This window comes from Pocillopora verrucosa, chromosome 3 (genome assembly GCF_036669915.1).
Source record: "Pocillopora verrucosa isolate sample1 chromosome 3, ASM3666991v2, whole genome shotgun sequence".
Classification (NCBI taxonomy): domain Eukaryota; kingdom Metazoa; phylum Cnidaria; class Anthozoa; order Scleractinia; family Pocilloporidae; genus Pocillopora; species Pocillopora verrucosa.
Genome location: NC_089314.1, coordinates 20,850,606 through 20,876,860, shown reverse-complemented (window position 1 = coordinate 20,876,860; position 26,255 = coordinate 20,850,606). Strand labels below are relative to the sequence as shown.

General features: G+C 37.3%; 1 protein-coding gene and 3 long non-coding RNA genes across 9 annotated transcripts; 3 read left to right on the top strand and 1 right to left on the bottom strand.

The window, feature by feature from the left end:
- Nucleotides 1–511: 511 nt before the first annotated feature.
- Nucleotides 512–25,903, bottom strand: LOC136279827 (protein starmaker-like). Of its 6 annotated transcripts, none has more exons than XM_066164142.1 (18): nucleotides 25,839–25,890; nucleotides 23,959–24,030; nucleotides 22,841–22,912; nucleotides 22,266–22,328; nucleotides 21,672–21,743; nucleotides 20,554–20,625; nucleotides 19,969–20,040; nucleotides 18,841–18,896; nucleotides 9,136–9,323; nucleotides 8,185–8,262; nucleotides 7,464–7,541; nucleotides 6,649–6,720; nucleotides 5,722–5,760; nucleotides 5,111–5,149; nucleotides 4,893–4,931; nucleotides 4,265–4,342; nucleotides 2,093–2,170; nucleotides 512–1,449 (listed from the first exon to the last, which is right to left on the bottom strand). In XM_066164142.1, exons 1-18 carry the CDS (start codon nucleotides 25,863–25,865, stop codon nucleotides 1,370–1,372), a joined length of 1,275 nt encoding a protein of 424 aa, XP_066020239.1. In that variant the 5' UTR covers nucleotides 25,866–25,890; the 3' UTR covers nucleotides 512–1,369. The 6 variants fall into 6 exon arrangements, with proteins under 6 accessions (XP_066020239.1, XP_066020240.1, XP_066020242.1 ...); XM_066164143.1 differs by having other exon boundaries at nucleotides 9,136–9,320; XM_066164145.1 differs by lacking the exons at nucleotides 21,672–21,743; nucleotides 22,266–22,328.
- LOC136279833 (uncharacterized) lies at nucleotides 13,313–14,278 on the top strand. The gene is made up of 3 exons (XR_010717019.1): nucleotides 13,313–13,402; nucleotides 13,484–13,611; nucleotides 14,190–14,278. It is a non-coding gene; the product is annotated as an uncharacterized lncRNA (long non-coding RNA).
- On the top strand, nucleotides 17,533–21,737 carry LOC136279832 (uncharacterized). Its single transcript, XR_010717018.1, has 3 exons — nucleotides 17,533–17,630; nucleotides 20,287–20,387; nucleotides 21,406–21,737. It is a non-coding gene; the product is annotated as an uncharacterized lncRNA (long non-coding RNA).
- LOC136279831 (uncharacterized) lies at nucleotides 22,345–25,867 on the top strand. The gene is made up of 3 exons (XR_010717017.1): nucleotides 22,345–22,675; nucleotides 23,693–23,793; nucleotides 24,818–25,867. It is a non-coding gene; the product is annotated as an uncharacterized lncRNA (long non-coding RNA).
- Nucleotides 25,904–26,255: the final 352 nt, after the last annotated feature.

Sequence of the window (26,255 nt, the reverse complement as noted above, 5' to 3'; positions counted from 1 at the left end):
GTGAACACCTCATTGGATCACAGTTAGTTGTCATGGTGTTGAGGGCCCAATGACCACTGGGTACTATTGCGTAATTTTTCCATTTTGTGGCGGAGGAAAAAAAAAGACAAAAAAACAAAGGCATTTTATGACTGGACTACCACAGGTATCCCAGTAATGAGTTGCGCTAGATTTAAAACTTTTTCGCTTCTTGTTAAAGACACTAGCCCGAAGGCTCATTTTATTGAATTGATTATTGATTAGTTCACAAATTTCAGAATGATCTTAGATACGTACATAGTTACAATGTTTATCTGTTTTTTCTGCATTTCTATTGGTTTTGTAATCGGACCTTTCAGCGTCACCACGCGCATATAAAAGACGAGTTTAGCGTCCCTTTAATCAGTTCTTCTTAAGTTTTGAGTTGTCTTAGCAAACTTTCGCTCTTTTTCGTTTTCTCAACCTTTGGCACAAGCGGGACCGATACGTGAGTACTTTTGTAACTTTGTTTTTTCTAGTCCACCTTTTCAGTGTTGGACGTTAATATACGAACAGATATTCCGTTGTATTGCCGTATTCGCGATTGATTTAATATCTAAAGGCCAAATTGTACCAAATGCAAGTGAACGCCCACCATCTAGATAGGAACAATGGGCTGTTATCCAGCCACCTAAAATTCTAGCAAATTTGTATCGGAACTTTTGTACTTTGTACTGTTTTATTTTCACTGCTCTTTGTCATTTTTAATCTCTTTATCGACGTTTAGACCCAGTTCTTTACACGCAATTCTTTGATTATGCATTCCGGGACATTTCATTAGATTGATAGAGCTTCGTTGTATTTTTGTTTCAGTTTACGATCGATAGATTGATTGATTGTGTAATTGATCGTTATATTTCATCGTTGATTGTGGTTCGCGGTTGATTACTTTTCAAGAATAAAGATTCATGCAAACAGTCAACTTTGGTTTGTTATCTCGATCCGTAAAATAGTCCCTAACATGCGCCTCGTTAACCGCGTTTTGGATCGACGCCCCTTGGAACTTGAGAATCTAGATTTTTTTTTTGGTCGCCGCAAACACCACACTTCTTATTTTGTCATATCTTGTCAAGCTTTAAGAAGTGCTCACAGGTTGAAGCATCAGGAAAATTAAATTTACACATGTACAATTTGAGTCTTGTTATAACATTAAAAAGGAGCTTCCGCGAGGAGTTCGCAAAAAAAAAAAAAAGAAAAAAAGGCTTTCACGGATTTAAAATATCCTTTTAAGTCACTCTAATATATGCCTCCCACAATATCAACTTGACAATTAGGCTTACATGGCAACATAAGCTGTCGCAAATGTTCCCAGTAGGTAAGTAATGAACTTTATATTCTAATTTTGTTAACACTACTTCGCCTGCTTAAGAATTTCGAATCTACTAAGGCAATCCTGAAACCATTCACCTTCATCGTCAGCACCGTCAGGAGCTAAAAATCAAAGAAGCCATGTCATCATTTTCTCAGTAGCTACCCTTAAAAATCAATGATGACGTTGGAACTATTCAACTTCCAAGATCTAATAACAAATTTCCCTTCTACAATCATGTAACTACAGTGGAAGCTGTATTAAGTAGCACTGTATCATGTGGTCACCCTGTATTAACGGGTCGGCTTTCAAAGTCCCCAAATTCCCCTCCCCCCCCCTCCGATTACTAAAATTTCCGAACAGCCTATTTAAATTGTCATCCACCTACATTGAACGGTCACTTATAGCGCCACCAGTCATTTTTACGCAGATATTTTGAGCCAATTTCTCCAAGAAATTTTTGATTCTTAGGCCTTGGACTCTACTAGAAGAATTCTGGACTCCGTGCTCGACAATCATATTGTCAAGGCAACGTGATGGAAATTCCCCTTTTAAAAGAAGCTTAGAATTGTCGGTGATCACCCTGATGTACATTATCTAGAAAAGAATGTTGCTCCATTCCTAAGAGCGAGGATGCAATCTTCATTCTATTGTCGACCAAGACACATCTAGAAGGCACTTTCCTCGTTTCTTATCAAAGAATAAATTAAATGTCTCAGCCTTTTTGGAGGGGATTTTCCTTAGATAACATAGTTACATGATTACCTGAATCCTCGTCAACTCCAGAGTCCTCGCTAGAAGAGGCACCGTCCTCCCCCGCGATAATGTAAGGCTGATGAGGAGCTAAAAATCAAAGAAGCCATGTCATCATTTTCTCAGTAGCTACCCTTAAAAATCAATGATGACGTTGGAACTATTCAACTTCCAAGATCTAATAACAAATTTCCCTTCTACAATCATGTAACTACAGTGGAAGCTGTATTAAGCAGCACTGTATCATGTGGTCACCCTGTATTAACGGGTCGGCTTTCAAAGTCCCCAAATTCCCTCTCCCCCCCCCCCTCTGATTACTAAAATTTCCGAACAGCCTATTTAAATTGTCATCCACCTACATTGAACGGTCACTTATAGCGCCACCAGTCATTTTTACGCAGATATTTTGAGCCAATTTCTCCAAGAAATTTTTGATTCTTAGGCCTTGGACTCTACTAGAAGAATTCTGGACTCCGTGCTCGACAATCATATTGTCAAGGCAACATGATGGAAATTCCCCTTTTAAAAGAAGCTTAGAATTGTCGGTGATCACCCTGATGTACATTATCTAGAAAAGAATGTTGCTCCATTCCTAAGAGCGAGGATGCAATCTTCATTCAATTGTCGACCAAGAGACTTCTAGAAGGCACTTTCCTCGTTTCTTATCAAAGAATAAATTAAATGTCTCAGCCTTTTTGGAGGGGATTTTCCTTAGATAACATAGTTACATGATTACCTGAATCCTCGTCAACTCCAGAGTCCTCGCTAGAAGAGGCACCGTCCTCCCCCGCAATAATGTAAGGCTGATGAGGAGCTAAAAATCAAAGAAGCCATGTCATCATTTTCTCAGTAGCTACCCTTAAAAATCAATGATGACGTTGGAACTATTCAACTTCCAAGATCTAATAACAAATTTCCCTTCTACAATCATGTAACTACAGTGGAAGCTGTATTAAGCAGCACTGTATCATGTGGTCACCCTGTATTAACGGGTCGGCTTTCAAAGTCCCCAAATTCCCTCTCCCCCCCCCCCCCCTCTGATTACTAAAATTTCCGAACAGCCTATTTAAATTGTCATCCACCTACATTGAACGGTCACTTATAGCGCCACCAGTCATTTTTACGCAGATATTTTGAGCCAATTTCTCCAAGAAATTTTTGATTCTTAGGCCTTGGACTCTACTAGAAGAATTCTGGACTACGTGCTCGACAATCATATTGTCAAGGCAACATGATGGAAATTCCCCTTTTAAAAGAAGCTTAGAATTGTCGGTGATCACCCTGATGTACATTATCTAGAAAAGAATGTTGCTCCATTCCTAAGAGCGAGGATGCAATCTTCATTCAATTGTCGACCAAGAGACTTCTAGAAGGCACTTTCCTCGTTTCTTATCAAAGAATAAATTAAATGTCTCAGCCTTTTTGGAGGGGATTTTCCTTAGATAACATAGTTACATGATTACCTGAATCCTCGTCAACTCCAGAGTCCTCGCTAGAAGAGGCACCGTCCTCCCCCGCAATAATGTAAGGCTGATGAGGAGCTAAAAATCAAAGAAGCCATGTCATCATTTTCTCAGTAGCTACCCTTAAAAATCAATGATGACGTTGGAACTATTCAACTTCCAAGATCTAATAACAAATTTCCCTTCTACAATCATGTAACTACAGTGGAAGCTGTATTAAGTAGCACTGTATCATGTGGTCACCCTGTATTAACGGGTCGGCTTTCAAAGTCCCCAAATTCCCTCTCCCCCCCCTCTGATTACTAAAATTTCCGAACAGCCTATTTAAATTGTCATCCACCTACATTGAACGGTCACTTATAGCGCCACCAGTCATTTTTACGCAGATATTTTGAGCCAATTTCTCCAAGAAATTTTTGATTCTTAGGCCTTGGACTCTACTAGAAGAATTCTGGACTCCGTGCTCGACAATCATATTGTCAAGGCAACGTGATGGAAATTCCCCTTTTAAAAGAAGCTTAGAATTGTCGGTGATCACCCTGATGTACATTATCTAGAAAAGAATGTTGCTCCATTCCTAAGAGCGAGGATGCAATCTTCATTCAATTGTCGACCAAGACACATCTAGAAGGCACTTTCCTCGTTTCTTATCAAAGAATAAATTAAATGTCTCAGCCTTTTTGGAGGGGATTTTCCTTAGAAAACATAGTTACATGATTACCTGAATCCTCGTCAACTACAGAGTCCTCGCTAGAAGAGGCACCGTCCTCCCCCGCAATAATGTAAGGCTGATGAGGAGCTAAAAATCAAAGAAGCCATGTCATCATTTTCTTAGTAGCTACCCTTAAAAATCAATGATGACGTTGGAACTATTTAACTTCCAAAATCTAATAACAAATTTCCCTTCTACAATCATGTAACTACAGTGGAAGCTGTATTAAGCAGCACTGTATCATGTGGTCACCCTGTATTAACGGGTCGGCTTTCAAAGTCCCCAAATTCCCCTTCCCCCCTTCCCCCCTAAAATTTCCGAACAGCCTATTTAAATTGTCATCCACCTACATTGAACGGTCACTTAAAGCGCCACCAGTCATTTTTACGCAGATATTTTGAGCCAATTTCTCCAAGAAATTTTTGATTCTTAGGCCTTGGACTCTACCAGAAGAATTCTGGACTCCGTGCTCGACAATCATATTGTCAAGGCAACGTGATGAAAATTCACCGAAAATTGTCGGTGATCACCTTGATGTACATTATCTAAAAAGGAATGTTGCTCCAATCCTAAGAGCGAGGATGGAATCTTCATTCAACTGTCGACGAAGACTTAGATACCATAGTTACATGATTACCTGATGGCTCACCTCCATTGAGCAATGCTGATAATTCCGCTGTAATGAACAATGAAAATGATAAATTTTAAATACCACGAGTTATGAAAGAAGGCAAGCAAACTCACAAAATAAAATAGCTAGAAGGCACTTTCCTCGTTTTTTTTATCAAAGAATAAATTAAATGTCTCAGCCTTTTTGGAGGGGATTTTCCTTAGATATCATAGTTACATGATTACCTAATTGCTCATCTCCAATAACCAATGTTAACAAGATCTCTGTAATGAACAATGAAAATGATACATTTTAAATACCACGAGTTATGAAGGTAAGCAAACTCATAATTTTAAATAGCGGCTGTTTAATAACTGTGCAAGGTTTTGAAGATAGCTATAGGGGATCGACTTAAGCTTCTTTCAATGACATTTCCTCATCCCTTACTGGGGAATTGAGTGGGATATTTATACCAGTTTTTTTGGTAGGATTACAATGAATACATGTACACCTAATTGCTTCTAATTCCCTATGAACTGCTTACAGGACACTGCGACATGATTTTGATAACAATACTAGAAGAATTCTAGATTCCGTGCTCAACAATCATATTTCCAAGGCAACGTGATGGAAATTCCCCTTTTAAAAGAAGCCTAGAATTGTCGGTGATCACCCTGATGTACATTATCTAGAAAGAAATGTTGCTCCATTCCTAAGAGCGAGGATGCAATCTTCATTCAACTGTCGACGAAGACACATCTATAGGGCACTTTCCTCGTTTCTTATCAAAGAATAAATTAAATGTCTCAGCCTTTTTGGAGGGGATTTTCCTTAGATACCGTAGTTACATGCTTACGTGATAGCCTATCTTCAAAGTCCGATGTTGAAAAGTGCTCTGTAATGAACAATGAAATACCACGAGTTATGAAGGTAAGCAAACTCATAATATCAAATAGCGGCTGTTTAATAACTGTGCAAGGTTTTGAAGATAGCTATAGGGGATCGACTTAAGCTTCTTTCAATGACATTTCCTCATCCCTTACCAGGGAATTGAGTAGGATATTTCTACCAGTTTTTTTGGTAGGATTACAATGAATACATGTACACCTAATTGCTCCTAATTCCCTATGAACTGCTTACAAGGACACTGCGACATGATTTTGATAACAATACCATAAAGATGTTTTTTTGTCTTGTCGCTAACGTAAACCGAAGAAAAATCTTGGAGTGCCTAGGACGAATTAAACCTCAGACCTTAGAATTCTGCGCTCTATCCCCTACCATCTCTTATATTTTGAATACTAAATATGTTTCAATTTTCGGCCACTTGAGGCTCTTCATCAAATTTGTAATGATTTCTTACGACATGTAACTTTTTAGTTGGGTATTACATATCTCATTGACCCATGGCACTATTCATTTTTTACGCAGGGGTATTTTTACGCAGATATTTTGAGCCAATTTCTCCGAGAAACGTTTGAATCTTAGGCATTGGACTCTACTGGAAGAATTCTAGATTCCGTGCTCAACAATCATATTTCCAAGGCAACGTGATGGAAATTCCCCTTTTAAAAGAAACTTAGAATTGTCGGTGATCACCCTGATGTACATTATCTAGAAAAGAATGTTGCTCCATTCCTAAGAGCGAGGATGCAATCTTCATTCAACTGTCGACGAAGACGCATCTAGAAGGCACTTTCCTCGTTTTTTTATCAAAGAATAAATTAAATGTCTCAGCCTTTTTGGAGGGGATTTTCCTTAGATACCATAGTTATATGATTACCTGAATCCTCGTCAACTTCAGAGTCCTCGCTAGGAGAGGACGATGAAGAAGAGGACGATGAGGCAAGGTACCCTGTAATAAACAATGAAAATGATATACATTTTAAATACCGCGATTTTTGAAAGAAGGCAAACAAACTCATAATTTAGATGAAGGCAGGTTATAATTATAAATAACCACTGCGACATGATTTTGATAACAATACCATAAAGTTGTTTTTTCGTCTTCTCGCTAACGTAAAGCGAAGAAATATCTTGGAGTGTCCAGGACGAATCAAACCTCAGACCTTAGAATTCCGCGCTCTATCCTCTACCATCTCTTATATTTCGAATACTAAATATGTTTCAATTTTCGGCCACTTGAGGCTCTTCATCAAATTTGTAATGATTTCTTACGACATGTAACGTTGTAGTTGGGTATCACATATCTCGTTGACCTATGGCACCATTCATTTTTTACGCAGGGGTATTTTTACGCAGATATTTTGAGCCAATTTCTCCGAGAAACGTTTGAATCTTAGGCATTGGAATCTACTAAAAGAATTCTAGATTCCGTGCTCAACAATCATATTTCCAAGGCAACGTGATGAAAATTCCCCTTTTAAAAGAAGCCTAGAATTGTCGGTGATCACCCTAATGTACATTATCTAGAAAAGAATGTTGCTCCATTCCTAAGAGCGAGGATGCAATCTTCATTCAATTGTCGACGAAGACACATCTATAGGGCACTTTCCTCGTTTTTTTATCAAAGAATAAATTAAATGTCTCAGCCTTTTTGGAGGGGATTTTCCTTAGATAACATAGTTACATGATTACCTGAATCCTCGTCAACTACAGAGTCCTCGCTAGAAGAGGCACCGTCCTCCCCCGCAATAATGTAAGGCTGATGAGGAGCTAAAAATCAAAGAAGCCATGTCATCATTTTCTCAATAGCTACCCTTAAAAATCAATGATGACGTTGGAACTATTCAACTTCCAAAATCTAATAACAAATTTTCCTTCTACAATCATGTAACTACAGTTGAAGCTGTATTAAGCAGCACTGTATCATGTGGTCACCCTGTATTAACGGGTCGGCTTTCAAAGTCCCCAAATTCCCCTCCCCCCCCTCCGATTACTAAAATTTCCGAACAGCCTATTTAAATTGTCATCCACCTACATTGAACGGTCACTTATAGCGCCACCAGTCATTTCTACGCAGATATTTTGAGCCAATTTCTCCAAGAAATTTTTGATTCTTAGGCCTTGGACTCTACTAGAAGAATTCTGGACTCCGTGCTCGACAATCATATTGTCAAGGCAACGTGATGAAAATTCCCCTTTTAAAAGAAGCCTAGAATTGTCGGTGATCACCCTGATGTACATTATCTAGAAAAGAATGTTGCTCCATTCCTAAGAGCGAGGATGCAATCTTCATTCAATTGTCGACGAAGACACATCTATAGGGCACTTTCCTCGTTTTTTTATCAAAGAATAAATTAAATGTCTCAGCCTTTTTGGAGGGGATTTTCCTTAGATAACATAGTTACATGATTACCTGAATCCTCGTCAACTACAGAGTCCTCGCTAGAAGAGGCACCGTCCTCCCCCGCAATAATGTAAGGCTGATGAGGAGCTAAAAATCAAAGAGGCCATGTCATCATTTTCTCAGTAGCTACCCTTAAAAATCAATGATGACGTTGGAACTATTCAACTTCCAAAATCTAATAATAAATTTCCCTTCTACTACAGTGGAAGCTGTATTAAGCAGCACTGTATCATGTGGTCACCCTGTATTATATACATTTTAAATACCGCGATTTATGAAAGAAGGAAAAAAAACTCATAATATCAGATGAAGGCAGGTTATAATAATAAATAACCACTGCGACATGATTTTGATAACAATACCATAAAGATGTTTTTTCGTCTTGGCGCTAACGTAAACCGATGAAAAATCTTGGAGTGCCCAGGACGAATCGAACCTCAGACCTTAGAATTAAGGTGATTACCCTAATGTATAGCCGTTCCGCGGTTGGAAAAGGATATTGTTCCAATATCAAGAGGATGCGTTGCTGATTCAACTTTCAACGAAGGATGGAACTCAATATGGAATTCTATGAGGGGCAAAGTTAGAACTACGATTTTTTGTGGTTTTAGGGAAAGGATGATTAACGTTTACAAAAGCGCTGATTTAGAGATGTTTCGGCGGGAAATTAAGGGCTACGATAAAACACGTCAAGAGTTTTGGCCCCTGTAAATGGCTTGATGAGTCTAAAGAGAGAGACTTTGGGTTACATCTCAAGTTGTTCAAACCTTCTCCACTCCAGAAAGCTTGGCATGATCGGTAAGTTTTCATGTTTAAACGAGTAATACCATCGAATAAGGGCAACCATCTATCACTTGTCATACTTTGAAGTTTAAACGCTACCACATAAGGATACGACTTAAAGGAGTTTGAGGAATTTTTATATCAGCTAGAATGATAATAAGAGGCCATTATGTTTACCTTCTTCATCACTATCTGCATCACTATCTTCAAAGTCAGGTAGGTCGTTTTGCGATGAAGAAGGTCTATCATATGACACACTTTTTGTAGTGTTTGGAGGTGCTTGGTTCTTCTGCGTGACATCCTTGACGCTTGAATGTTTGAACGTGGTTATATGCCGCGAAATCCCAAACAGGAACCCATTACTGCTAAAAGAGATTTCAAACAAAAATTTCAAACAGATGTCCCACATGTCTTAACATGCATATTTCAAAATGAAAAAAAAAAACGCTACAAGAAAAAGACAGGCCAAGTTTCGTCCACGCAATGTCGATAGAGCAAACGTAAAAGTACCAAGGTCTATCGAAAGATTGGTTTCAGATGATATTCTGATGATCAGACTGTGAAACACAAAAGCAATACCTTTTTAATTATCATGCCTTGGATAAAACACGGACTTTTCAACGATGCATTGAACCTTTGATAAAGTGCGTTTACAGCGATAAAGTATGAAGTTAACCTGTTAACACTCTTTAGAACGCCTTGAGGGCCGGTAGAAGGAATACTCTGGGAGCGAGGGAATTCGATTTTTTTTTTCTTTTGACAATAACATTGAAATTTTTACGCCAGTTCATGCTCCAAAGTTTTCGGAAAATCACCCGCGCATGACATGTTCGATCGTAGCTTTGTTGCTTGTACTGTTATTGTTGTTTCAATTTTTCAATTTCAATGACTTTTACGATGAAAACAACAAATTTTTTCATTTTTTTATGTTTTAGATGTACACCTTTTGCTGTTCGTTTACGTAAAATATACATTCATTTACGTCAACAGTTGAAACTATATGGCAATTATACTACGCAATTGAATTTCTATTGGTGTTAATGATTGACCATTGCGCGAGATTGAAAGTATAGTTTTTATCTTTGATAGTCCAAAGGTGTAATTGTTCATCCGTTGATGCTATTGAATGTTAGTACATATGCAAATAGCGTTCTTGAAAGTTCGTTCGCGTTAATAAAGTTCATGGAAGTGCTAATGAAGGTATTACATATAGTTTCAACCATTGACGTAAATGAATGTGTATTTTGCGTAAATGAACAGCAAAAGGTGTACTGTTTATAATGAAGAACAGATATTTTTCATTGATATCAACGTTCCCTTTCAAAGACTTTCAGGGGCAAAATTTAAGGAACGAAACAAATTTATGATAAGGAAATAAGGAAGGTTCGAGGAACAGATGATGGCTAAGGACAAATACCCAAGCAAAACAGAGGTTACTGTGTTTCTTATCCTTCAAATACTTTGGAACGCGCGTGAAAATATTTTTACGAACAGCCTATTGTTTATTGCGTGGGATGTTTTCTTTTGAGTGTTCTCTGTTAAGACTTCATGAACAAGTAAATATTTCCCTTCTTCTGTAACAACCATAAAACGCTCTCTCGTCTTGACTTAAATTTTAGATGAAGACTTATGGTAGTGGGGAGTATTACCAGTTTTCGTTAACGTGATGCGTTTAGATCAGTCGCGTGGGAGCAAAAACATTTCATGGATCATAATGGAGGATATGCCCCAAATGATATTCCCTAATTTCAAGCTCTACGTCCAGTACGGTAAGTCTTCGTTTATCAGGTGGACATAAAGAGTAGACATATTTGTTTTTCAATAAAATCGTACTAGAGAACACTGAGAAGTGAACAACCCACGGTTAGTTGTTCGTAAACATTTTTTTCTCGTAATTTGCCAAAATATTTGAAGGATGATAGATAAATTAGCTTCCATTTGGCGCGGAAACATGCTCGTTCGTTCGAGGTTACTCGTGTTTGCGGAAAACCTTTGTAAGTCCAGGAGTCGGCTGCACGCCAGCCACCGTTATTCATGCAAATTACTCCTTGAAATCTGAGAGATTGTCCTACTCGAATAAGCTTTGTGCTGGAAAATTCTGGGGTTTTCCTTTTCTCCAGTTTTGTTTCCTTTTACAGATTTCTAGGTATGTTTCAATTTTCTTCTGTTTAATTTGCAAGATAGCGGTTTTTTCTTATGTTTTCCTTTGATATTTTCTTCTACGCTTCTTGTTACGCTTCTAAAACACCGTAACTTACTGGCAAGTGTGGATGTTTGTTACTTGTGGACGACGACGCCTCCTAACTTCTCTCAAACTCGTATGTTTGCAAACCTTTTGTCTTTCGATGATGGGCCGAGGTGATCATTGCTCTGTGTGAAAATGACCGTACACATCCCGAAAGCCACAAAACTTTAGGGAAAACCTTTTATTTCCAGTTCGTGGCAGAACGAAACCGTACAGTAAGTTCATGTATAAGTCTGAAATAAGTTGTTAAATTTTTGTTTTCTCTTTCCATTCTGTCCGATTCAAAGTGGATCTTTTCAGTGGAGCTCAAATTAAAAGTAAATATGTTGACGGAATAATAAATGCGGAAATAATGGAAAGTTAATACTTAAAAGCGACAGAATTTAGTAGCTTTGAGTTAGATTCGCATAAGTGATACGGACTAGGCAAGTACCAAAGCCCGAAACAACACAACGAAACGACCGAAATGAAACAGGCGAAACGACCAAAAAGAAACGACCGTAATGACTAAAACAAAACCACCACAACGATCGAGACGAGTGAAGGATGAAATGTCGAGGAAAATGATGATTTCACTTCAGACATTCTCTCGCATTTAAGGTTTTAAAATATCAAGCCCGGTGTCCCAGCAGATTTTGGACCCCCCTAGATTTGGACCCCCCAACAAAACTGAGTGAAAACATCATCCTTAACGTTCGAGTAAAAATGGATGATACTTTACGTTCCAGTGCGCACTAAAGTATGTTTTTAATTCAAAACATGCGTATCGTTAATGCATACGAACTGGCATCCCGTCGGATGTTTCTTTTGACCAAGGGAAAATAAGAAAGAATTTAGTTTAATGTCAGGAGAGAGGTCGTTTTTTAACCTTTTCCGCGATAGTCGAACACCGCTAGATTCAATAAGAGATAAACTTGTGACACTAATTTATTTTGTCATTGTTCAATGCCCGATTGTTGGGACGACATGGTACAGTGCGAGTTGTGCGAGGAATGGTTACACATGAGCTTCGAGAGATTTAAGACTGCCCCGGAGGGCGAGTGGCTCTGCATTGTCTGCAGATCGCCGGACTCAAGACGTCTTCGTGATTGTTAAGGTGTTATTTCGGATCCCTCAACAGTTAATAATCGTTAAAATTAGAAAATAAGATTGAGTTCGATGTAATAGTCTCCACTTTAATTAAGACGTAGACATTAAAGTTGATTTGCATCTGAAAATAGGCTGAGAGTTCCAATAGTTCAGAATAGAAACATTTTACTAATCATAGGCTTTACGAACGGCTTGTAGTAGGAGTAGTTTCTTCGTTCTTCTTCAGAAACTGTTTAATGTTATTATTTTAGAAAATCAGACTGAGTTATTTTTATGACTGGACGCAATAGTCTCCACTATTGTTATGACGTTTCGTACCAATGTTGATTCGCATCAGAAGAAGCAAAGATTTATTGTAACTATTTCAATAGTTCGAATGCAGTAGTTTGTTCACATCTAATTCTTGTGTATACTGTACGAGTCGCTATAACAAATACGGTAGAATTGGAACGAAATGGCCGGTTTTTTTTTTTTTTTACCTTCATTGTGGAATGTTGTGTTGTGATTGAGAAGAACATCGACAAAAAGCTTGCAAATAGAATTAGTTACCAAATATGATGCAAAGGATGCTTAAAAAGGAAAGTTTGGTAGGGGGTCCAAATCTGCGAAGGGGGGTCCATATCCGCTAGCGGATTTGGACGGGGGGGTCCAAATCCGCTGTGACACCGTCTCAAGAAACTGATTATTTTTTTTCCCACCACGCGAGCAGTTGAAACTATAATCTTACACAAGTATGTAGTTTCTAGGACGGAACGCTAGCGATATCGAATACCAAAGCATATATGGAAAGAATAGGAAGAAACAGATAACGGTATTCATTTTTTATTATTATTATTTTTTTTAAATTAAAATTTCCTCGACGCGTTACGCCAAGCCGATGGCAATCGACAGGCAACTGAATTTCCCCGGAATCGCTCGTTACGTATGTTTCATTTAGATCGTTTCGTTTTGGTCGTTCGGCGGTTTCGCTTCTATCAGTTGTTCGTTTCGGTCGTTTCGTTTTGGTGTTTTGGGTTTCAGTTCATGCCTACAGACTATGGTTGGAAAATAAAAACTGAACTTGCAGACTTCTAGCGGGCCTTTGCAACATCTGACCTCTTATTTGGACCGGTAAATATTATTCTAAGTGTTGATGTGACCTAATGGTACTATTCAATTGAAGATTTTGTGTTTGAATTATTCACCTTTCAGAATTTTCAACACAACGCTATGCTATCAGTTTCTGGCTGTGAACTCATCTAAAGAACGATTCTAGCATGGTGAATCTAACGTCCAGGTCTCCTAAATGCAAGAAATTCGTTCGTTTTAGCTTCTAAACGGTCAGTTTTAGCATTTATTTAAATGTAGAGATACTTTTGGTAATTTTTCCTCGCATTTTAGTAATAGCTTTTGGTTGCACGCGATTAACTGGTAACCCTAACAAATTTATATATTGACTTTGAGCGTGTGATGCGATTTGAGTATTTAATGTTTATTTCCGAGGAAAAACCTTCGGAGTCTTACCATCTATTTTTCCATTAAAAATCGGGCAGAGAAGAGGAAAACAGGCGGGACTGCACATCAAGAAAACCCTGATACAACTGTGATAGAAACTGAAATGTCATGAACAAAAAGTATCACCGCGAAATGTAAATACCGGTAAAATTACATTACTTTGGGATGTACATGATCCCTTCGGTTCATTATGGAGCGAAAAAAGGTTTGCAAACATATGCTTTTAAAAAGAATTGCGAAGCTTTTCGACACTCAGTAAGAACAAAAGCCGAGGCCGTGCGAACAACAAGCTTGTAAGCCTGCCGAATCGAGCAACACAACGCATGAATTATGACTGATTATGCAAAGTTACTCAATGTTTGTCACGCAACATTAACAAGTGTTACTTTTGACCAATACACAGATTGCGGCTGGAACATCATAACGCCCAGTGGTTGAATACGATAAATGAGCAGAAATCCGTCTTCCCTAAACTACACTGAGCTGTTTTTCTTCCCCCCTCCTTCACTTTTTGTGACAACAGTGATCGTCTTATCTGAGTGTATTTTTTTTCTCCTGTCAGGTTGTGAAATTGATTAGAATAAAGGGTAGATGAAATGAACGCGTAATATCTATCTTTCCTACGTAATCACACGGTTGTTGAAACAAAAATTCTAAAACTCCGTTATTGTTAAAATCGATCTGCGATTTCTAATTTTTAAAGGCGATTGCGAAAATATCTACGTACTGAATTACGAAACAGTGCATATGAACACTTTTCGTATCTTTTTGCTAGAGTTGCAAAATCCTACGCTGTTTCCCTATGTAAAGACGGCAAAAACTTACCCTAAAACTAAATAAGATAAGAGTGTCTGAAAGAAACCATTTGAACAGTAAACTCAAAACGTGTCACGTCATGTTAAACAAGGCAAGCCTCAAGGTGAGCAGACGCATGACTCATATTACAGATTTTTAAGAACAGCGCTAATATCCTCATGTCGAGTCAAGAGCATTCAGAGAGAATGTTAATAGAAGAGAAAATCTCCAGCATTTCGGTCTGTGCCGAATAGTAATTGGCATGTACCTTTTCTGTGCGCGCCAAATAGAGTACGAGATCTGTAGTTAGTCTTAGATAACACAATTTCATGTAGCGAAAATCATTTAAAAGTTTTTGTGTGTGCCAGATAAAGTGTGCGACTGCTGTTCAATATCATTAGTAATCAGTGATAAATATTCTCACATTGTTAAATTAACAAAGTACCTAGGCATCAAAATTCGCTCACCGCCAGTTGGGCCTTTAGTCTGTGAGCCCTCTCGATTTGCTGGACCAACACACAATCTTTGTTAGGATTTGTAGTTGTACAACGTCGCGATTGTTCTTGCCTCTTGCAGGATCACAAAATTGAAAAACCCAATTTCGTGAGTTTTAACGACTGAAGAGAAAGGCGCGAGTTTTTCTTCAAACGCCGAAACCAACTGTTTTGGAAGAACAACTCTAATAACCCCAGATATATGGCAAATCAAGACTCAAGAAGCGTTTCTAAGTTACTTGCAATACACCAGTAAAGGTATTCTTGTTCGAAACCAAGCTCTGGTTGTTGTATCCAAAAAAAAAGCACTTGCAATTCTTCACAATATTCATCGTTCTGTTGAAGGGGTCTGTGAGGTTTTTTTGGACTCAATGGTTAAGACAAGCAGTTCACACTCAATTTCTCTTATAACGGCGTAAGGGTGTCGGTTAAAGACTTCTTACAGTCATGACCTGATTGTCGATTACAAAAAACATTTCCAGCTACTTCTCCCCTACTTCGGCTAATTCGAAAGAATGAACCATTTTTGAGATTACAAAAAGGTGTTAATGACAAGGTTTCGTGTAAGAAAAAACCTTTGATTATGACAAAAACTAGGTGCTACTATCGCTATATTTTGAGTCATCCAAGGCTACTTTTCTAAGTTTTGTTGGTTGTTTCCCACCCAAAGCCAAGTGAGCTTACAAAAGGGATTCAGTATTGCATGATTTTTTCCTTTACGAGGTGGGTCTACGAAAGTACTTACAATTTGCAACGGCGTGTTCTTATGAGTTGATGTCAACTATGATTGCCTCAATTCTCGTACTTTATTCGGCACGCTACAAAGTGCACAAATTTGATAAGATTACCCCAAGTCTCGCAATCCGTTGGGCGCGCACAGAAAAGCGTTCCTCAGTGGAAACAGATGCGAAATCAACGGGTTCTTCGTTTTGTAGAAAAGACCGTGTGAATCTACAAAACGAAGACCCTCGCTTAAACGCTTTGTCGGACGCCAACTGATGCGAATTCAATGGGGTCTTCGTTTTGTAGAAAAGACTCCTTGAATCTACAAAACAAAGACCCATGCTTAAACGCTTAGTCTGTTCCTCAACGGGCATAAAAAAGGTCTTCGGTTTTTGGTCATCGGTCTTCGGTCTTCGTTTGGTAGATACACGCTGTAATACTGTTACTTTAGTTCGTCTGCTTACCTGACATGACGTGACACGTTTTGAGGTTACAGTTCAAATGGTTGAGCATATACCATCGTTTATTATTTTGTTTGAGAGAGGAGTTGTGATATCTTTGTATGCAGGGACGTAGCGAAGGATTTTGCAACTTAGGTAACAAGTGAGGTAGGGTTCTGTCTCGTTATTTTAAATGTATGTAGATATTTTCGTTAGCCCTTTCCATAATCAGCTTTCACAGATCGGTTTTACCAAACCGGGATTTTCATAATTTTTGTTCGTAATCACACGGTACCACTGTGTGATTACTTCGTGGCATTGATGGGTATTACGCATTCAATTTATCTTCACTTTATTCTTAGCATTTTTACAACCTTACATATCCAAAGTTCTACCGTCGTTGAGATGATTCAAGAATTCAAAAATATTATTTAGCCTAAACCGGTTACACTTTTGGAAATTGGTGTAAGTATGTCAATTAAAGAGATAAATATAATCCTAAAAAGTGGTAGAGAGGGAACAAAAAATAGTTAATCTCAAGTCTAAATTAGCAAGGCGGATTTCTACTCAGTTATTGTAAACAATCACTGGATGCTTTGGTATTCCTGGCGCAGTCTTTATTTCAGTCGAGAGTAACACTTGATTTTGCTAAAAATTGAAACCAAAGGCTAACGCAGTTTGATGACGCAGTCTCTTGCGTGACAAATATTGTGTAATCAATCATACTTTATCCGTCTCATTCTTTTCGGCTTGGTGCTAACCGGCGGAGCAGGCGTGATTTTAGCCTGCATAGCAAGCGTAAATTTGGCGAGCGAGTGCTTAGTATTTTCTGAACGAAAATTAGGCCGCCTTCTTTTATTTTCATGGCAGTGGATGGTCAAAACTAAGGAGAGGGGTAAGAGTGGGGAATTGAAGGTCTTTTCACCCTTTCCCCATCCTCAACCCCCACCGTCCACGTTTACTCAAAATCAAACATTACCGGTCGGATAAACGATCACGAGCTCGCACTAATTTTGGCGAGCGAGTGCTCAGTATTTTCTTAGCGAAAATAAAGGCTGGCATCTTTTGTTTTAATGACAGCGGAAGGCTAGGAAGAGAAAGAAATTTGTACCCAAGGGGCCGATCGACGGTCAAAAATAATGAGTTGGGTGGAGGAGTGAAGATTACAGCTGCCCGAGATGATTGTTATTTAGCAAAACCCCGTTCGCCCACGAACAGAGTTCCTGATTGGTGCGGTTAAGCTTCAGCTGTCAATCACAAGCCAAATTTGTCATTTGAACATTTCGCTCTTAGAGGAAAATGGCAAATTGGTGATTGTAACGTTGTCAGGCTCGATTTCGTTTTTTCAAGGAAGCACTCAAGCAGGATGCATTAAGTGTCTTTCGGAATTTGGTATGTCTCGCGCATTAAAATCGGAATTCTACACTGGTTTCTAAATAGGATTTACCGGCCGTGTTGCCAACTGGCTTGAAGAAGAGCCTGATATTTCAGATGTTGGTTCGTATGAAAGAAATTATGATGGGAAACCTTCGAGCGTAGTCGTCGTTCGTCCGCCTCAACGTATTTTTCTGTGATCAAATGGAATAAGCATCTTCGAACGGTAGCTACTTTCACGGATTGGCAAATATCAACTCGTAATTGCGTCGGCAGAGGAGGTTTTTGCGAAGCCATTTCTTTCGTTGATGAAAAACAAAAACAAAAAAACAGTCAAACCGTTTCATTGGACTATGCCGGTTTGCATCAAACGAATCATGGCGAGTAAACCTTCCACAGCAGTTGTTTGTCTACTTCAAAGTATCGTGTACGATCGAACGAAAGCAAAATCGTCCAATGGATTAACAGCAGCTACGCTCAAGGATTGTCGTTTGGGGAATATAGAGTACAGCAAATATCAGCTCTTATTTTCCAACTTCTAAAGTCCTCAGTTAGACTATCCTAAATTAATCTCTGATTGAACAGTTTTCAGATATTAATAAGAGGATAATGGCTGTGCTGACAATATTAGATCAACTGATCAGCTATACAATTAGGCCTGAAATCATACATGTGATTTCAAAATCGAACAAGCGCGCAGCTCATTTTCTTGCACCGTTGGAAATGTATAGAGAACAGTACTGAGAATATTCATACTGATGGTAGGGTGTAAAGGGTTAACACCAAATTGCACTTAAAATCATCCTATTACCTATACGTAATGTGCATTGACAACGAAAAGAAAATTCACATTACACAAATTAACGCAAATTTTTCAAAAGTTAGTTTCATACCTCAATGAAAGGCAAAATTATCAAAAACAATTTGCTCCTAACTTTTTTTTATGCGAATTTCTTTCAAACAAAAGCATTTCCAGTCATTGCTAGCTCATTGTCATCATGTTATTGCTCTGTAAATGGATGTGGAGAGGGAACACCCCCTTAGATACTGGTTTTCCGACATATCCATTTGGACAAGATTCAGTATGTGAGACACAAATTAGCCAGTGCATGAAAGCCCTAAAATTGCACAACTTTTAAAAAAATACAGTGCAAAAGAGTATGCTGTCTCCTTTTGAATGAAAAAATAGTAACTCACTATCTTGCTATTCTGCTGAAAAGCTGTTTACCTTTGGTCATCACTTAGGCCTTGTTGATTCCCGGTTGTTGATTCATGTAGCAGTAACTGTGAACAGTAAGGAATAGAATATTGGTCACATTGTTTTACAAAGAGACATAGTTACAGAATAAGTTGAAAGTCAAATTTATTGGAAGTTGTGACATGTCATAGTCAGAGGCCAAGTTTCCTGTTACATTTCTCGAGAAGACATTGGAAGATACTGCTTTTTGCTTATAATGTTAAGTATATCAGGGTTTGCTTAAAATCAGATTTTTGACAGGATGATAAGTGAGAGTTATGTAAACCCTTTTTTATTGTTACTTTCCAAAGTGTATGTGGCTAAGGACCTTTTTAGCCATATAGTCACATGGTTTGTAGTGTTTAAGCATTGACTTAAGTTGGAAACTCAAGCATGTCTTGCATAATCTTTGGGAAATTTGATTTTTCTCTCCCCAAAATTTTCTTACCCACAGATAAATCAGCACTCAAATAAATAAACAAATACAGTTTTCCTGCTGGAAAATAAATACTTTGTAAGTCCTTGGGTTTCTTTTGATCCTGAAAGTCCATATAATTTTCAAAAGAATTGCAGAACATCCATCAAATTTAAAAGCTGAGATGAGATTTTATTATTTTTTCTCTGAATTTACACATATAGTTAAGATAAGTTTATCTAACATGGACAAATTGCCTCACCATAGGCTAGTTTCTAGGTTTTCCAATACAAAACTTAAAATACAAATTTGTATTACTTGTGTTCAAGAATTGGTTATTTAACATCTAAACCTTAGGATCTGTAAGGAATTTATGAAAAGATGACCCCCAATTATTGTACAAGTTATCAAAGAATGCAGCAGCAGTGGACCACTACATGCTTTACAGTAAATTTATTATGACAGCAAATATTGTTTACTTATTTGGGACCATGTGACCAACCTCCGATGAATTAAGCTACAAAGGTTTATAACTTGTGTTGTCCTTCACTTTGAAGCTTTGAAGACCACGTAAAAGAATTGTATGATAAAACTTTCAATTTGCGGGTAGGGTGAGTTGTAAACTTAAAGCTCTCATATGTGGAAAGGGGTCAGAATCTGAATTTTATAAATAAACCTTTTTATCAGGAATCCTTCTACCTTACCTTTGAAATTTTATCATCTGTCTTTATACTAAAGTTTCTGGTTGTTTCGTTCCTTGTGTTCTGTCCATAAGCCTTTTAATAGTATAAAAAGTATGTTAGTCAAAAGAAAATATGTGAGTGAAATAAGCAGAGAAGTGTAGAGGTAACGAGGTAATCTGTTGTAAATGTAAGGAGAAATGTTTATTCCTTGGAAGTAAGATGTAATTCTGATTGAAGCAATGACTAAGTTAAAACCAGTATACATGTATGTCAGGTGAATTTCATTGAGCTGTATGAAGAAGTCTTTACAGTGTAGTTGACTACCTCTTTATCTACCAGGCCAATTTGTCAGCCATTTTGATGTGGATGCCTGACCGTACAAAGATAATCCATCTAAAGGATCCTAACATTGCTGAGCAGATATCAAGATATTTCAAGAGGTGAGTGGGAGATAATTCATTTTCCAAAAGGTGGAGAACATTTAGACCTTTAGAGATGTGACATCCAGATAAAATTAAATATTCATTGAGAAAACTTAGTTCATAATCTGTCTTAAAGATCCTTTCATTGCAGAGCTTGGCTTTCTCATCAATGATCCTAAATTACCTGCTGAACAGTCCCTGTTGTCTCTTCAACAGAGTATTTCTCTTGTCCTTGTCCTTTATCTTCTTCCTGACCCTTTTAATGATTTTAAAAAGGACGTTAGTCAAATGAAACAAAAAAGATGGGAGCTAAGGATAGACGTGTTTCAAGGAGATTCACAGAAATAAAGAGAGCAGTGGAAGGTTAATGCCAAAACACCATACAGTTTTCCTGCTGGAAAAGAAATACTTTTTTCTTTTAAGATAGCTTGGGTTTGACTATGAAAACAGTTATGGACAGGCTCCATCTTTCAATTTCCTAATTTGGCTGTTAACATTATAGTCTTTGAAATGTTTAAATCACACTCTGGTATACTAGATGTTATTCTTTGTGAGTCCTTGGGTTTCTTTTGATCCTGAAAGTCCGTATATTTTTTAAAAGAAATTGCAGAACATCCATCAGATTTAAAAGCTGACACGAGACTTTATTATTTTTTCTTTCTGAATTTACACATATAGTAAGTTAAGATAGGATAAGTTTATTTAACATGGACAAATTGCCTCACCATAAGCTAATTTATAGGTTTTCCAATACAAAACTTAAAATAAAAAATTGTGCTACTAGTGCTACTAATGTTCAGTATAAAAAGAATGTTAGTCAAAAGAAAATATGTGAGTGAAATAAGCAGAGAAGTGTAGAGGTAACGAGGTAATCTGTTGTAAATGTAAGGAGAAATGTTTATTCCTTGGAAGTAAGATGTAATTCTGATTGAAGCAATGACTAAGTTAAAACCAGTATACATGTATGTCAGGTGAATTTCATTGAGCTGTATGAAGAAGTCTTTACAGTGTAGTTGACTACCTCTTTATCTACCAGGCCAATTTGTCAGCCATTTTGATGTGGATGCCTGACCGTACAAAGATAATCCATCTAAAGGATCCTAACATTGCTGAGCAGATATCAAGATATTTCAAGAGGTGAGTGGGAGATAATTCATTTTCCAAAAGGTGGAGTACATTTAGACCTTTAGAGATGTGACATCCAGATAAAATTAAATATTCATTGAGAAAACTTAGTTCATAATCTGTCTTAAAGACCTTTCATTATAGAGCTTGGCTTTCTCATCAATGATCCTAAATTACCTGCTGAACAGTCCCTGTTGTGTCTCCAACAGAGTATTTCTCTTGTCCTTGTCCTTTATCTTCTTCCTGACCCTTTTAATGATTTTAAAAAGGACGTTAGTCAAATGAAACAAAAAAGATGGGAGCTGAGGATAGACGTGTTTCAAGGAGATTCACAGAAATAAAGAGAGCAGTGGAAGGTTAATGCCAAAACACCATACAGTTTTCCTGCTGGAAAAGAAATACTTTTTTCTTTTAAGATAGCTTGGGTTTGACTATGAAAACAGTTATGGACAGGCTCCATCTTTCAATTTCCTAATTTGGCTGTTAACATTATAGGACCACTACATGCTTTACAGTAAATTTATTATGACAGCAAATATTGTTTACTTATTTGGGACCATGTGACCAACCTCCGATGAATTAAGCTACAAAGGTTTATAACTTGTGTTGTCCTTCACTTTGAAGCTTTGAAGACCACGTAAAAGAATTGTATGATAAAACTTTCAATTTGCGGGTAGGGTGAGTTGTAAACTTAAAGCTCTCATATGTGGAAAGGGGTCAGAATCTGAATTTTATAAATAAACCTTTTTATCAGGAATCCTTCTACCTTACCTTTGAAATTTTATCATCTGTCTTCTTTGTTCTTCTTTCGTTCCTTGTGTTCTGTCCATAAGCCTTTTAATAGTATAAAAAGTATGTTAGTCAAAAGAAAATATGTGAGTGAAATAAGCAGAGAAGTGTAGAGGTAACGAGGTAATCTGTTGTAAATGTAAGGAGAAATGTTTATTCCTTGGAAGTAAGATGTAATTCTGATTGAAGCAATGACTAAGTTAAAACCAGTATACATGTATGTCAGGTGAATTTCATTGAGCTGTATGAAGAAGTCTTTACAGTGTAGTTGACTACCTCTTTATCTACCAGGCCAATTTGTCAGCCATTTTGATGTGGATGCCTGACTGTACAAAGATAATCCATCTAAAGGATCCTAACATTGCTGAGCAGATATCAAGATATTTCAAGAGGTGAGTGGGAGATAATTCATTTTCCAAAAGGTGGAGAACATTTAGACCTTTAGAGATGTGACATCCAGATAAAATTAAATATTCATTGAGAAAACTTAGTTCATAATCTGTCTTAAAGACCTTTCATTATAGAGCTTGGCTTTCTCATCAATGATCCTAAATTACCTGCTGAACAGTCCCTGTTGTGTCTTCAACAGAGTATTTCTCTTGTCCTTGTCCTTTATCTTCTTCCTGACCCTTTTAATGATTTTAAAAAGGACGTTAGTCAAATGAAACAAAAAAGATGGGAGCTGAGGATAGACGTGTTTCAAGGAGATTCACAGAAATAAAGAGAGCAGTGGAAGGTTAATGCCAAAACACCATACAGTTTTCCTGCTGGAAAAGAAATACTTTTTTCTTTTAAGATAGCTTGGGTTTGACTATGAAAACAGTTATGGACAGGCTCCATCTTTCAATTTCCTAATTTGGCTGTTAACATTATAGTCTTTGAAATGTTTAAATCACACTCTGGTATACTAGATGTTATTCTTTGTGAGTCCTTGGGTTTCTTTTGATCCTGAAAGTCCGTATATTTTTTAAAAGAAATTGCAGAACATCCATCAGATTTAAAAGCTGACACGAGACTTTATTATTTTTTCTTTCTGAATTTACACATATAGTAAGTTAAGATAGGATAAGTTTATTTAACATGGACAAATTGCCTCACCATAAGCTAATTTATAGGTTTTCCAATACAAAACTTAAAATACAAAATTGTGCTACTAGTGCTACTAATGTTCAGTATAAAAAGGATGTTAGTCAAAAGAAAATATGTGAGTGAAATAAGCAGAGAAGTGTAGAGGTAACGAGGTAATCTGTTGTAAATGTAAGGAGAAATGTTTATTCCTTGGAAGTAAGATGTAATTCTGATTGAAGCAATGACTAAGTTAAAACCAGTATACATGTATGTCAGGTGAATTTCATTGAGCTGTATGAAGAAGTCTTTACAGTGTAGTTGACTACCTCTTTATCTACCAGGCCAATTTGTCAGCCATTTTGATGTGGATGCCTGACCGTACAAAGATAATCCATCTAAAGGATCCTAACATTGCTGAGCAGATATCAAGATATTTCAAGAGGTGAGTGGGAGATAATTCATTTTCCAAAAGGTGGAGTACATTTAGACCTTTAGAGATGTGACATCCAGATAAAATTAAATATTCATTGAGAAAACTTAGTTCATAATCTGTCTTAAAGACCTTTCATTATAGAGCTTGGCCTTCTCATCAATGATCCTAAATTACCTGCTGAACAGTCCCTGTTGTGTCTTCAACAGAGTATTTCTCTTGTCCTTGTCCTTTATCTTCTTCCTGGCCCTTTTAATGATATTAAAAAGGACGTTAGTCAAATGAAACAAAAAAGATGGGAGCTGAGGATAGACGTGTTTCAAGGAGATTCACAGAAATAAAGAGAGCAGTGGAAGGTTAATGCCAAAACACCATACAGTTTTCCTGCTGGAAAAGAAATACTTTTTTCTTTTAAGATAGCTTGGGTTTGACTATGAAAACAGTTATGGACAGGCTCCATCTTTCAATTTCCTAATTTGGCTGTTAACATTATAGTCTTTGAAATGTTTAAATCACACTCTGGTATACTAGATGTTATTCTTTGTGAGTCCTTGGGTTTCTTTTGATCCTGAAAGTCCGTATATTTTTTAAAAGAAATTGCAGAACATCCATCAGATTTAAAAGCTGACACGAGACTTTATTATTTTTTCTTTCTGAATTTACACATATAGTAAGTTAAGATAGGATAAGTTTATTTAACATGGACAAATTGCCTCACCATAAGCTAATTTATAGGTTTTCCAATACAAAACTTAAAATACAAAATTTTGCTACTAGTGTTCAGGAATTGGATATTTAACGTCTCAACTTTAGGATCCATAAGGAATTTATGAAAAGACGACCCCCAATTATTGTACGAGGATGTTTTGAAAACACTTTTTTATTAATCATTTATTTTAATGAGACAGCTCAAAATGCCCAAAAGCAAAAATTGAAACCTATGTGAATATCTAACTATGTTAATTTTATAGGCAAGAAGAAAAAACATTTTATGAAAGAATTTTTTTTTTCATTCGCAAGATGCTTCCCTTTTCAGGGGCTGTAAAAGATTTGGTGTTTGCCACCTTTGTCTACAAGGGACACTAGAATGGGTCTTTAACGGGTGAAATGGTACCTACATCCAAAATGGCATCCTGTGGACTTGGTAGAATTAAAACAAACTTATTGGAGAAGTTGGCCATTCCCTAGTTTTTAGAAATCTTTACCTTCACTGTGTTATTAAGTTGGTGGTAGTGGCGCCAATTTGGCGACTAATTTCCAAGATTTGGTCGCCAAAGCTAAAAATTTAGTCGCACTGGTGCCTGGTGTTATACTATTATACTCTTAAACAGATGCCAGCTTACACCCAGGATAGGAGTGGGCAGGTGTACATACCAAGAAATGCGAGAGACAAGTGGAATATTCCGTCGTATATCACTCAAAAGAGTTGCATTACTATTTTACAACATATCATAAAGAATACAATTTGGTAAAACTAACTTTCCAAGACATACATGAACCTTTAAAATAACGTAATTGGAATCCCTCGTTGTATTTGTTATTTAAACCCTGGGACACTATTTATAGGAAATATTGGAATTTTTACTCGAATATAGGAGTTTTGTAGGATCCTAAATACTAAACAGGAGGCATAGGAAATATAGGCCGGCTGGGATGTACTTACCTGCTAAGCCAAAGAGACTAACAGCAGCAAATACAACCGTTAGTTAGCCCCTAACCTTACCTACTCTCATGAAGTTTTCTATTGTGCCTTAGGAGGAAAGTTTCACTGTCATGTTAACTTGTTGGATATGTACAATTGAGAAAAAATGAGCGTAGGATGTTTCCTTTGGACATCGGCCGTAACAGTCAATAACAGTTGCCCGACTTAGAGCAATGTCTTAAGCTTGGGGGGGAAATGTGTACTTGTAATTTTAACGTTTAGTTTAACTACGTCATAGTCAATAGTATGAAACACTGAACAGAACGGCTGATCTCAGCTTTTTCTCAGTTCTAAACGCCTTACGGTGCCCAATTTACGTCATCAACTCAGTTAATAATACTAAATTATTCTTTACCTCGAGTTTTACTTTTCCTGCTTCCATATTTGCTTGATTTTTTCCTGTCCTTCGTCAAGTATATTATTAGTTTAGTAAAGGCTACTGATAGGTCAGCGGTATAGTCGCCAAATAATTGCGTCAGTTCAAGTTTTTTTGATTGGTTGATAGAAAAAGAAAACAAGGCATTGTAGAGGTAATGCCAGCGAACGGAAATGTAAATATAGAAGAGTGCGACATCAGAATAGCATAAAATGAAAAAAAGTGTCGAGCATGCTTGCTGCAATCTTGTATTCAGTAGAAGTTTCTTAAATATGTAGAGAAAATCGCGAAGAAAAGGGTTCTGTAATTGAAGACAGAAATGAGGTCAGTCAACATCCGAAGTTCCTCGCAGGCTTCAGCTTCACACAGTTTATTCGCTTTGACGTCAGTGAACCG